A 12,802-nucleotide genomic window follows, 5' to 3' on the forward strand; every position below is an offset into this window, starting at 1 on the left:
AAGTGTTTTGGAGGGTTTCTCTCATCATGTAAAGGTTAGTTCCACTTTCACAACTGTCACGTCCGTTTATGGCAGTTTTTTCCGCATTAATGTGAGAACGAGAAAGAATTCAAATGTAATATTACATGTTCTTTGGAGCGCTAACCCTTCTACATACTGTAGCTTTTAATATTTCTGTCTAGTTTTTACAAAGTGTGTTCCTAATTAATTATAAATAAACAATTGTTTTTCATATAAAATTTATTTGCATAGTTCATGCAACAAGAATCATTCAGCGATTGCATAGTATTGAAAAGGTGCTTTCAGCCAACAGAATCGCTTAGCGATCAAAGGAGGCGTTACTTGCAGTGGCCGAATCGTGCAGTGGGTGTTCCTTGTCATCGTGCCGGACACAAACAGATACACTTGGACATAAAAGGCGTCTAGGAAAATAATGTACTATACTAGTTAAACCATCATCATAAAATCATGAAGATACACTAAACACACTCATTTTCATGAGCTTATTTGTGAAAAAAAGCAGCTTCAATGTTTCTGTTGATCAAAATGGCAGCGAACTAGCGTGAAAAGTAGCTTATGTTGGGATAAATGACAGCTTATTTTAATAAAGTACAGGTGAAAGTTGATTATATTGTTACTGATATTTTTAAATGAGTTTTTGCTGAATATAAGCAACTTGTGCTTGGTTAAAGTTTTGAATATAATTTTATCGAAACCCCCTTTGAAAAATAATTAAAGCTTTGCAAATTATATATATTTGTAATATATATTTAATGTGTCTGTGTTTTCATATACAGTATGCAGCCTGCTCTGTCATTATAAAGATATCATTGTTTGACATTACAAGCTATTATGATGTCATCATAACCAGACCCAGTTAAATGTTTTTTTTACAATTTGCATTTTTTTTAAAATGTCTATATGGTGTTTGGTGCATAAAATACATATGATGAAAAAATGTATTGAACAAAGAATATTATATTTGTATTGTATTTGATGTGATTGATTTTCAATCCATATTTATAGAGCAAGGAGAGGAAGTTGTCATGGCCAAACTCTCAAAAATTGGGTATCTCTGAAAAGCCCAGGGATCCTCTGATAATACCCCAAGATTTACCACTGTAGCACGTATGGGCTAAGAAAAACTTAAATACCACATTGCTGGGCCTTGGGAGGATGATGACCTTTAAAGCTCAATGCATCAAATATGATGCACAAAAACAATGTCCTAGTTATTGCCCCACACACCTTTCTGTTCTTGTTCGCCTCTTTTCCACAGTCAGACTCCACACTATCATCACTTTGATCGTCATCATCATCGTCGTCATCTGCCTCCAGGTCATCCGAGTCACTGCTGCTGAGAGCATCACTAGAACAATCAGAGCTGGATGCTGATTGGCTGTCACTGTTGATTGACACATCTGACCCTTTCCTACAAAATTTCTGTCAGGAAGAACAATGTCAGTGGAGCAGCCACATACACACACCTTTCTGCAACCCTTTCAGTTTACATGTCAGACTAAAATAGATTAGAAAATATATGGATGATGTTTTCTGTCATGAAGAGCCAACGAAATTTGGCATACCGATAAAACCGATGCACATGTTGGGAAAGTATTACATGAGGTTTACAAACAATGTAACGATCAGGACTGGGTAGATTGCTTCTGTATTGTAATCTGATGCCGATTACAAATTACATTACTAAAATTGTAATCGGTAACATAACCTCTGTAATCTGATTACTTTTGGATTACATCTATCCTAAGCTACAGGGCGATACCGATATTTCTCCACTTACCTCATTCAGTCATCCGATCACTGTTTTACATATCAATTATGCTTAAAAATATAATTTTCGATATCTCAGAAGTCAAAGTTTGCTGGTTTCAAAGCGTTTTAAATGGTGTTACCTCATCATGTATAGGCAAGTGCCGCTTTCACAACCGTCACGTCTGTTTATGGCGGTTTTTCCGCATTAATGTGAGAACGAGAAAGAATAAAAAGGTTATATTACATGTTCTTAAGAGTGCCAACTCTTCTACATATTGTGGCTATTATTATTTCTGTATTGTGCATTTAAATTCAGAGTTTACAGGGTGTGTTACTAATTAATTATATATAAACCATCGTTTTTTTCATACGGGTGCTTTCATGCTTATTACAGATATTCTGATGGTTTTAATTTGGTCAATAATTGGCCGATAAATATCAGCAGCCGATACATTGGGGCATCCCAAATAAAAAGTAACTCTAATCTGATTATTTTAGAATATAATGTCATTAAAAGTAATTGATTGTTGTAATCTGATTACATAATCAACATAACATGTAATAAGTTACAACCCAGCACTAAGATTAATTTACATTGTGGAACAAACTTTCAATCTGTTCTTCACAAAGATTTCATATGGCTTCAAATTAAGTGAGATGGACTACTATTATGATGCTTTTATTATGTCTATTGGTCCTTTTTTAGAGCTTGACAAGTAACAGCATTCAGGTTTAGAATAAAATGCTTGTAAATTTGTAATAATAATAAAAAAAAAAAAAAAATAATGTTTACCTCGTCTTTTGTTCTGTGCCTAGATTTCTCTTGCCGCTGGTTTTGGGCTGGTTTTTGGCTGGATTTTGGGCTCTTGGTTGGATCTGAAGGGGTGAGCGCTGGAGAGGCTGTGGAAGAGACGGAGCTCGAGTTTTCTTTTCCATTGACGGAACCGTTCAGCCCTGCTGCAGTAACAAACATGCATGAAGCATTAGCAAATATATTTGTACATCGTCAAATATGTGATTCTATAAACTATATTTTGATAGCAAACCCTAGCGAGCTACGATGCGGTCTACTGCCAACATAATTGAAATGGAACCTTATAAGTGACCGATTTCGAGCCTTCAATTTAGGGTAGCAACTCCACATGCATATAAGCAATTATTCTCGCACCTTTAGCAGAAGCATGGCCGCTCTTACTGGCAGCTCGGGACTGGAGAAATGTTTGGTCTCGACTCAGTGACGAGGTGTTGAATAACGCCGGCAGACCCAAAAGATGAGGGAAGAACACCGCTGACCCCTGACCGTTAATGTCTATAGAATGCCACCAATCTGATAAAACAAAGAGCAAATAGATCATTTAACAATCTGAACATCTGGTTTAAAATAAGGCAAGTTTTACACGCTGTTTTTCACTAATTAAACACATAGAAGACTTATTTATAATCATTTTCTTTTATATGCACCAACCGCAATATTTACTTGCATTTATGCATTTTAACAAAACACTAATTGCTAGATGAAAAAAATGATATGCATGAAGTTCCAAAAATTGCGTATTCTTTTTGAAGGATGTATTTGGTGTTTTGGTCCATACAATGCAAGCCAATGGCATCCAAAACTTTCAAGCTCTAAAAGGAAATAAAGGCAGCATAAACGTAATCCATACGACTCTAGTGGTTTAATCCATGTCTTCTGAAGTAATATATGATAGGTGTGGGTAAGAAAAAAACAAAAATGCATTCCTTATTCACAAAAAAGTTATACGAGTTAAGGTGGCATGAGGGTGAGGAAATGATGAAATAATTAAAACTTTATATCAGTTGCAAAATTAAAAATCACAAACATATCATTCATATTTTGTATATTACACAGCCCTGGGCTCAAGAACACAAAAGCTTTTTGTAAGCGAGAAATGATTACAAATGGTACTATATAGCATTAAAACCACAACTAAAATTAACCCTTTAAGCTCGGATTGGCCCACCGGCCACAATAATAAATGTAGTTATTATTACATTAATAACTACAGTTTTGACCAACACAAAATAAATATCTTTTGAAAGCTTAGAAGCTCTACTTTACAATGCATGTAGACATTATGACCAAAAATGAACAAGTGCTTTGACATTTGCAGACAAATCAGAAGCGTTCCATTTTGATCATTTATTAAATTTTGCACTGTACATATTATTGTACTCAGTAAAAACATCAAACTGATCAAATCGCCATGTGTCATATGTCATTGGAAAGCTAGAATACAAGACAAAAATTTAGCGAGTAATAGCCAATTATAGGTCTTTGATACATTTTGTTTATATTTCATGTGAACACGTATTGCTTGTATGCCGCATTTTCACCTATAACTTTACAAAATATAAAAAGAACATAAAATATCATATACCATTATTTAGAGGAGGTTATTATCTTTCAAACGAGCCCACACACAAGGTAATTGTATAAACTATCAAATGATTCGTGTGTCCCAAGCACAATGTGCATCTTGCAATCTGGCTGAGAACACATTAGCTTTCCTGGATCAGATGACATCATCGAAATTTATGTAGCACCATGGAATGCCAAACCAAGCGGATAGAGTTCAGATCAGTGTACGAAATCATCCGGTAGAGAGATATGCGATTGGTGACTGTTACATATGACCACCAGCAGATGGCGCCAAGTACATGACACAGACTCGATGATGACTCAAATGGCACCGAATGAAACTCATTCTGTGAAATCTCATGACTAAAATCACGTCTGCATGCTATGCAAACCTTTAGTCATTGTTGTGTTTGCATGTGTAATTAGTTCTTATGTACAGTTATTATCTTTTATTTGTTTAGAGAGACTTTTGGACACTATGATAAATTATGTTTGTAATGCTATAACTTTTGATTGCTTTGTCGCATCAACACAATTTTATAGGACAAGTTCTCAGTTACACTTAACATGATTGGGAACAAAACAAAAGCAGTTTTTGGAGCCACCTTATATACAGCCAGAGATATACATCATGTAAAATCAGTAAAAAAAAAAAAAATACAAACACTTGATATAAGATATAAGCCTTCAATTTTGGGTATGCCACTGAAACAGTCAATCTATACAAACACCCCTACAGCTTAAAGGGTTAATGCAGAAACTGTACACACTTGAAGATGAGGTACTCTAAAGAGTAAAGTACTCTGGCGGCTGTGGCTCAGTTGTTAGAGCAGGTCAGCCACTAATCACAGGGTTGGTGGTTCGAATCCCGGCCCACACGACTCCACAAGCCGAAGTGTCCTTGACAAGACACTGAACCCCAAGTTGCTCCCAATGGCAGGCTAGCACCTTACATGGCAGCTCTGCCGCCATTGGTGTATGAATGTGTGTGTGAATGGGTGAACGAGTCAACAAAGCGCTTTGAATACCGAAAAGGTTAAAAAGGCGCTATATAAGTGCAGACCATTTACCATATTTCACTTAAAGTTGTTGTCACATACTGCCGTTGCTGTATCATTATCAAAGGACACATCACCCGTGTTAAACAGCCCAAAAATGTGTTCCTATGAGAGCAAACAAATCTATACAAACAGACCGATTTGCTAAATGTTTCACAGCTACAGAGAATTCATCTTGTGATTACAGAGCCCTGTATCCTTCAATATAAACCTGCTGAAGATGGTAAATCGAATCACTAGCTCCCTACACAGCTGCAAAAACAACATCATACAAACACTTCACAACCACAAAAGCATCAGGTTATAACACTGAAACGGTCTTTTTGACGAGACAGATTCAGTATTCGATTGTCCTTCAGGTTTTGCTTTTATGGCAACAATTTTTTGCTCCTGCACAGAGAGAAACATTGCGTGACACAGAGCGATTACAAGAGAGTTTGAGAGACTGGAACTGATACAAGAGGTTAAAGCAAAGCTTTGACCCGCAGCGTTTAGGTCTTCATAAATGTCAAGGCCTCCGTGTGGACCGCTGGACTGATGTAGAACACTATAAAGAAGATACATGCTGCCTGCGTGAGAACAATCTGGGAAGACGAGTTTGGAATAGAGCTGCTTTAAGCACTTGAATGAGCATTGTGAAACTAAAGCAAAAAGTGATTGAATATATAAAATACTTTTAAAGAAGAAATCTTTTTTTTAAAGGAATAGTTTCATTTATGCCTTTAAACCCTCCAAAAATCGGCCCCATTCACTTCCATCGAAAGTGTCTCACCGTAACCTCAATTTTTGCTATTTTTAAGAAAAGGAGGGACGAGTTGAAATACATTTTTCAACATTATGCCACAATTGCTGTCGATTGAGCTGAACTTGTACTGAACCCGGAATATTCCTTTAAATCCAAGTGAAATCAGAACCAGATTTAAATGTTTTTACAATTATGAAAAATTTCATTTTTGTGGATAAACTATACCTTTAAATGGATGCCAATTAATTAATCAAATTAAATAACAATTAAATTGCATGTAAATATCTGCAAACATAGGCCCTTAAATAACAATAACTTAATATATAATTATTAAATAGGGTTATTCTAAATATAATAATTCAGATCATTTAAATGCATCTATGAGTAAAGCATTAAGACCATACAAAAAGGCAATATATTTGTGTATTTCCATTTTATTGATCATAAGCCAATCATTGTCCTACAGTCCACAGAAATCCATTCGTCAATCTAGATTGATTTATTACGGCTTTTATAAGGAGCTTTTGGTGCATAACACTTTAGATGGTCGCATCACAAACACCATTTTTAAGTCACTTTGTCAAGTTAAACGTACTTCGAAACTTAAAAAAAACACGTCTCAATATTCTAGCCTGTCCAGCTGTGTTTGAGCGCAAAAACATGTCCTCATCTTGTGCCATCACAAGTGTCGAGCGAACCGGAGTGTGGCTTGTTCTCTGTAAAACTGTGCATTGCCATTAAAGCTGGAGTTTCATTTACTGCCCCCTGCTGAAAAAAGGTGGTACTTTGAGCTTGAATCCTCCAATGGAAGGAATATTCCTTATTACGGTCCGAGAACATGATTCATTGCATTCATTTCTTAACATGTTATTTTTACATAATTAATCGCACTGAATGAACACGTTAAATCGACACCCCTAATTATTATAAAATAAATAGATACGACTCTAAATCAGGTTTTGCTAAAATAAATCTTTATCCATCACTCAGAGTAGAAATATTTCCATCATGGTCAATTTATATCATGTATTGCACAATTTTTGGAAAAGTATACACTGGTGAACAAAGTCAGTTTAATTGTAATTTTTACACATTTCAGGGCAATAAATTAATAGAAATGAACTAATTTGGAATTAAAAAAGGTAATTAGACATTTTGGTTAGCGCAACCCCTGCTTTAAATTTTGAATGGATGAGGCACGCTTGAAGCCGCTGTGAAATGCAGATCAATGCATATACTAGATTTATATTTGCTACATTGTTTGGAAACAGGCTAATAAACTATTTTAGTGGAAAACCTTTAATTCCAAATGTTATTAAAACTAAATGTAACGATCTATTGAACATTGGAGTCTTTTATCATACTGCTGTTGCCACCATATTATAAAAGCAATAAGCCACAAGAGTCCGTGTGTTGTAGCGATTTAGACAAATGCATCTTATCTGGGGTAAAATCACAGTAATGCACAGTCCCAGTGGCTTATTTAATGAACTATGGCGTAAGTCAGCAGGTCGACATTATACCTGTGAAGACACAGAGTGACATCTGAAGATTGTGATGTATTCTGACCAACATACCTGGCAGAGTGCCAAGCTGAGAGCGGGCAGCCAGAGCGGCAGACATTCCCAGAGTTCCCAGACCACCAAACTCAGAGCGGCCTGGAGCAAAGGAGTGAAGACTGAAGCCTGGCTGATGGATCAAGGGAAAGACACTGGAAACTGAAGGCATTCCCAAACTTTGACTGCCAACCATTCCCAACAAATGCCCTGAGAGAGAGAGACATAAAATAGCACTACCTTCATGCATGTACAATGGCAAGAAAAAGTATGTGAACCCTTTAGAATTGGTTGGCTTTCTTCATTAATTGGTCATAAAATTTGATCTCATCTTCATTAAAGTCACAAGTATAGACAAACAAACGATTATAATAGTTCATGTCTTTATTGAACACGTCCCATTAAATAGTCACAGTGCTGTGGATAAATTAAGTGAACCCTTGTACTGATTAACTGGTTGATCCTCCTTTAGATGCGGATTCGACCGGCACAACGTTCAGAAGGAATTTTGGATCATTCTTCCTTACAGAACTGCTTCAGCTCAGCCATACTCTCAGGATGTCTGGTGTGAACGTCTCTCTTGAGGTCATTCCACAGCATCTGTATTGGGGTAAGTTCTGGACTCCAGTGACTGGGACACTCCAAAAGGTGGATTTTCTTTTTTTGAAGTCATTCTGTAGTGGATTTACTTCGATGTTTAGGGTCATTGTCCTGCTGCATCACCCAACTTCTACGGAGCTTCAGATGGCGCGCACAGCCACCCTGACATTATCCTTTAAGATATCTTGATAAACTTTGGAATTAATTATTCCCCTTAATGATGGCAAGCGCTCCAGCCCCTGAGGCAGCCAAGCAACCCCAAATCATGATGTTCTCTCCACCGTACTTCACCATTGGGATGATGTTTTCGTGTTGGTATATGGTGCCCTTTTCATGCCATACATAGTGCTGCAAGTTCTCTCCAAACAATTCAACCTTAGTGTCATCAGTCCACAAAAACAATTTCCAGCATTTTTCTTGGCACTGTATAATAGACTGATATATAAAACCATGTTTGAATATTTACTGTCAGAGATCGCATGAAATATTCATACATAATTCAACGTTAGAGGTACAGACGGGGTGACTGGCATTCACAGGAAATGGAAAGGAATAACCAATCAATTTCCTTTACTTTTTACTGACTGGTTACTAAATAAGGTTTTAAAAAATAATAAATTTTATAGAGATTGCAATCAGAAAATATTATGGATCTGATCATAACCAGAAATATTTAGATTTACAGTAGAAAGGTTCATGACTATTTGAGGATGTTTAGATTGGATTATTTCCCATGACATTTACAGGCCTAGAAATCACAAAATATAAAATCATAATAATTCCCATGAAGGTGGAAATCCTGTTTATTACAATTCATTTGACAAGATGTTGTTCTGGAAGTAGAGCGAATAGAAAGAAAAATCAGCACCCCAACAATTAAGCATCTATTATAGAATAATATTATATTCTTCATATACAGTCCAAGAATACATTCTTAATTATATTTGTTTGTATTAAGTCAAATTTGTCTTGCCGTTTTATTGTGTGTCATTTAAATAATTCTATAAACCACATGCATAAATTAAATGCTCTTCATATAATCACTAAACCAATTAAATGCATTTGAGTGGTTGCTTAAGTAGGCTAAAGGCTGAAATTATTTACTGCTGACACGCAGCATTAAATGATCCCCCCGAGAGATCTCCAGAGCACAGAGGAAGACGACAAAAGCTGGACGCAGGAAAAATTCCCTTCAAGAGAAAAAAAAAGCTGCCGTGATGGCCGGTTTACATTAAAATAAAGACAAATCTTGGCTTTGAATCTCATTCTAATGAGCTGCATCGGCTCCTTTGAGGGTTTGTGAAAATAAATGTCTTGAAGGATAAGACGAAATCTCGCCCCCTTCCCCCTCATCTCCCCTGGAAGTGGCAATAAAATCTGCAAAAAGCCTTTAAATATTAATGCACTCCATTCTTCCGAATAACCGGAGCCGGCCGGACGGCCAAGGGGAAAGTTGAAGTAAAACCAAGAATTCATGGAAATGTATTTGCCCTGGCATTCACCATTACATCGTGAATAATACATTTTGCATAATGTAGATAGAGTTAAAAATATAAATCTATATAAAAAATAACAAATAAATAAAAGAAAAAAAAAGTATAGATTTATTTTTTATTTTTTACCCAAAAGGACATGATTTTATTAATTAATCCGGACATGGTTGGATCATGGAAAGGGGGCGTTCCATACAGAATAAAGTCCATTATATTGCAAATATGATATTTTAATACAATGAGAGTTTATTACATTTCAATAAAACAATTTTGAAGACAAGAAAAATTCCAGGAATAAACCAGGAATGCAAATTAATAAAACAAACAGGGTACATTTTGATTTCATGTTGATTTTAACGTTCTCAGACATTCACAACATTTGTCTTATGGCACAGACTTAAGGAAACCTAAAGGCCAAATCAAAAGCATATTAAAATCATTATGATATTAAAATTTATATGGGCAGCAAAATTATATATATGTTACAAATATGTTATATAGCCTTTATACACCTGACTGCAGAGACGCCACTGATTTGAACTGGTTACTCTGGTCAATATAGGTTATCTTTGGGAAAAACAATTATTGTTGCATATGAATGTTTTCAGATACATAATTCATGAGCGATGAAGAAAAACCTCTCACGGCCGAGACCTCTTTTTGGCTGTAATTGCATGAAGAAAAAAAATAAAATAAAAAAAACATCTTTTTGGCCATTTCTTATCATGAAATAGAACAAAGAGACTGGGAGAAAAAAAATAAAGCACAAAAGTGCCATTTAAAAATGTGCATATTATTATTTTGTGGCCAGGTTAATCTGACAGCGTGTGCATTAACAGCAGGCAGTCGGCATAATGGCTTTGACTACAATGACTTTAGAAATAAAAGCTTATCGCAGTCTAAGCAGCATATTGGCAGTAGATGTCCCCGAGTCTGTTTAATTGTTGCGGTTTATTAATGAAGCACCTCTTTAGACTGTCAGAAAAGTGCGAGACAGCTGCACTTAAGATGCACGTGGTGCATTTCTGATGTTTGGATAATAAGGTGCGTGTGTGTGTGTGTGTGTGTGTGTGTGTGTGCGCTGAGAGCATTTTCAGTAAAAGGGAGCACACATGTTTTTAAATTAATGTAGCGCTTTAACAATTAATTTTGTCCAGTGAGTGGCAGAACACTATAAACACAACATGGCTGTATTTTTGTCATATTATATTACTGCTATGCAGCTTTAAAGTAGAGCAAAAAGATTAACCAAACAAATGCACCAAACAATTCTCTCTAGGACTGGTGGTGGCGTAGTGGGCTAAAGCACTAAACTGGTAAGCAGAAGGTTGCTGGTTCGATCCCCACAGCCACCACCATTGTGTCCTTGAGCAAGGCACTTAACTCCAGGTTGCTCCGGGGGGGATTGTCCCTGTAATAAGTGCACTGTAAGTCGCTTTGGATAAATGCATAAATGTAAATGTTCTCTCGTATGAAGCATTGGAAAGTCGCTTCACTCAGACATTTCAAGTAAATGTAAATTCCCTGCATGGATTTTCATATGATTGTTTGTGCGTTTTCTTACCGCTCATGCTGCGGTTGGCTGGTGCGGGGTCTTTGTGGTTTGTTGCAGATCTGATTGACATCTGATTGGATGTTGGTGACACTAGACTCTCTGTTGACTCCATATCTGACAGACACAAAACATATTGCAAAATCAAAACTGGCGTACAACCAGCACACACACCCTTTCTCTCTGTTTTCTGTATTTAATCAGTCAGGACATAACAGCATCTACACTGTGATTTTGAGAAAACCGTTTCTTTTTTATTTGGGGGTGAAATGAGTTCTTTTAAGACTCACTCGCATGTGTGTTTTTCAATGCTTTCAAAGCTCAAAAAAAGCTTCTTGTAAACTTCAGAAATGGAACAAAACACGTACGGTCTAGTTCTTGTAGCGCTGTACAAAGATGCATCTTCTATTGAATGCAAATGTCAGCATCATTATCTCTTAGGGGGCATTTACATAACAGCAAATCACACCGACTAACAACCACACTTCATTTGTGCTTTAACATGGACCGCAAATAAAGAGTGCTGGTGGCAAGCACAAATAAAGAGAACAGAATCTAAAGGGAATATAAAACCAGTTTTATGTTTCCGTAATGTGTTTTTCTCTCCATTTTTTTATTCTCTGCAATATATAAGAAGTGACTTATTAAAGGGATAGTTCAACCAAAAATGAAAAATCTCATGATTTTTTTCCTGCAAAACACAATTGAAGATTTTTAGATGACTATATCAGCTCTGTAGATCTATGCAATGCACGTGAACAGCATTGAAAACTTTGAAGCTTCAAAAAGCACATAAAGGCAGCATAAAAGTAACCAACTTGTGGGCGGCTGTGGCTCAGGTGGTAGAGCGGGTCGGCTGCTAATCGGCACGACTCCACATGCCGAAGTGTCCTTGGGCAAGACACTGAACCCCAAGTTGCTCCCAATGGCAGGCTTGCACCTTGCATGGCAGCTCTGCCGTCATTGGTGTGTGAATGGGTGATTGGGACACAGTGTAAAGCACTTTGAATACCGCTAAGGTTAAATATAACACAAGTGCAGACCATTTACCAACTGGTTCAATCCTGTCTTCTGAAGTGATCAAATCAGTTTTGGGTGAGAACAGACCAAAATATAACTAATTTTTCACCTTAAATCTTGACATCTTTAGTCTTCTTGGTTATCATGATTTCAAGCTCGATCACACTTCTAGAGCTCTGCATTCACTGGCATTTATGGACCTACAGAACTGAGATATTCTTCTAAAAATATTGGTTGGTGTTCTGCAGAAGAAAAAGTCATACACATCTGGAATGGCATGATGGTGAGTAAATGATGAGAATTTTAATTTTTGGGTGAACTATCCCTTTAAACAATTAATGTCTTTTATTCCAATTTAAACACAACAAAATGTATAGCCAAAGAGGTGTGAAAAATATACCAGACCCAACACTTGATCTTTCATTGAGAACAATAATGCATACTAAACATATATATATATAAGACAAACACATTGATATTTCCTGCCCCAACTTCATGTTAATGATTTACATCAACACTGTTAAGAAAAATGTGCTCGTCAAGCAATTTCATGGGGTCTTCTACCAGATTTTACACTGTATTTTAGTCCTTACATGAAACAAAACACCCTTTTGTCACATTTCCC

General features: G+C 36.4%; 1 protein-coding gene across 3 annotated transcripts in view; it reads right to left on the reverse strand.

Moving 5' to 3' along the window:
• LOC127654730 (bromodomain adjacent to zinc finger domain protein 2B) overlaps positions 1–12,802 on the reverse strand; it is an 83,970-nt gene that overhangs the window by 37,853 nt on the left and 33,315 nt on the right. For 2 of the 3 annotated variants that reach the window (XM_052142047.1, XM_052142046.1), the window contains exons 2-6: positions 11,170–11,274; positions 7,534–7,722; positions 2,942–3,100; positions 2,567–2,730; positions 1,249–1,443 (exon numbers count right to left, since the gene is read on the reverse strand). In XM_052142047.1, coding sequence (XP_051998007.1) covers positions 1,249–1,443; positions 2,567–2,730; positions 2,942–3,100; positions 7,534–7,722; positions 11,170–11,272 — 810 coding nt within the window. In that variant the 5' untranslated portion in view covers positions 11,273–11,274. The remainder of the gene's footprint in view (positions 1–1,248; positions 1,444–2,566; positions 2,731–2,941; positions 3,101–7,533; positions 7,723–11,169; positions 11,275–12,802) is intronic. The other variant, XM_052142048.1, reaches the window with a different exon arrangement.

Source organism: Xyrauchen texanus, chromosome 14 (genome assembly GCF_025860055.1).
Source record: "Xyrauchen texanus isolate HMW12.3.18 chromosome 14, RBS_HiC_50CHRs, whole genome shotgun sequence".
Classification (NCBI taxonomy): domain Eukaryota; kingdom Metazoa; phylum Chordata; class Actinopteri; order Cypriniformes; family Catostomidae; genus Xyrauchen; species Xyrauchen texanus.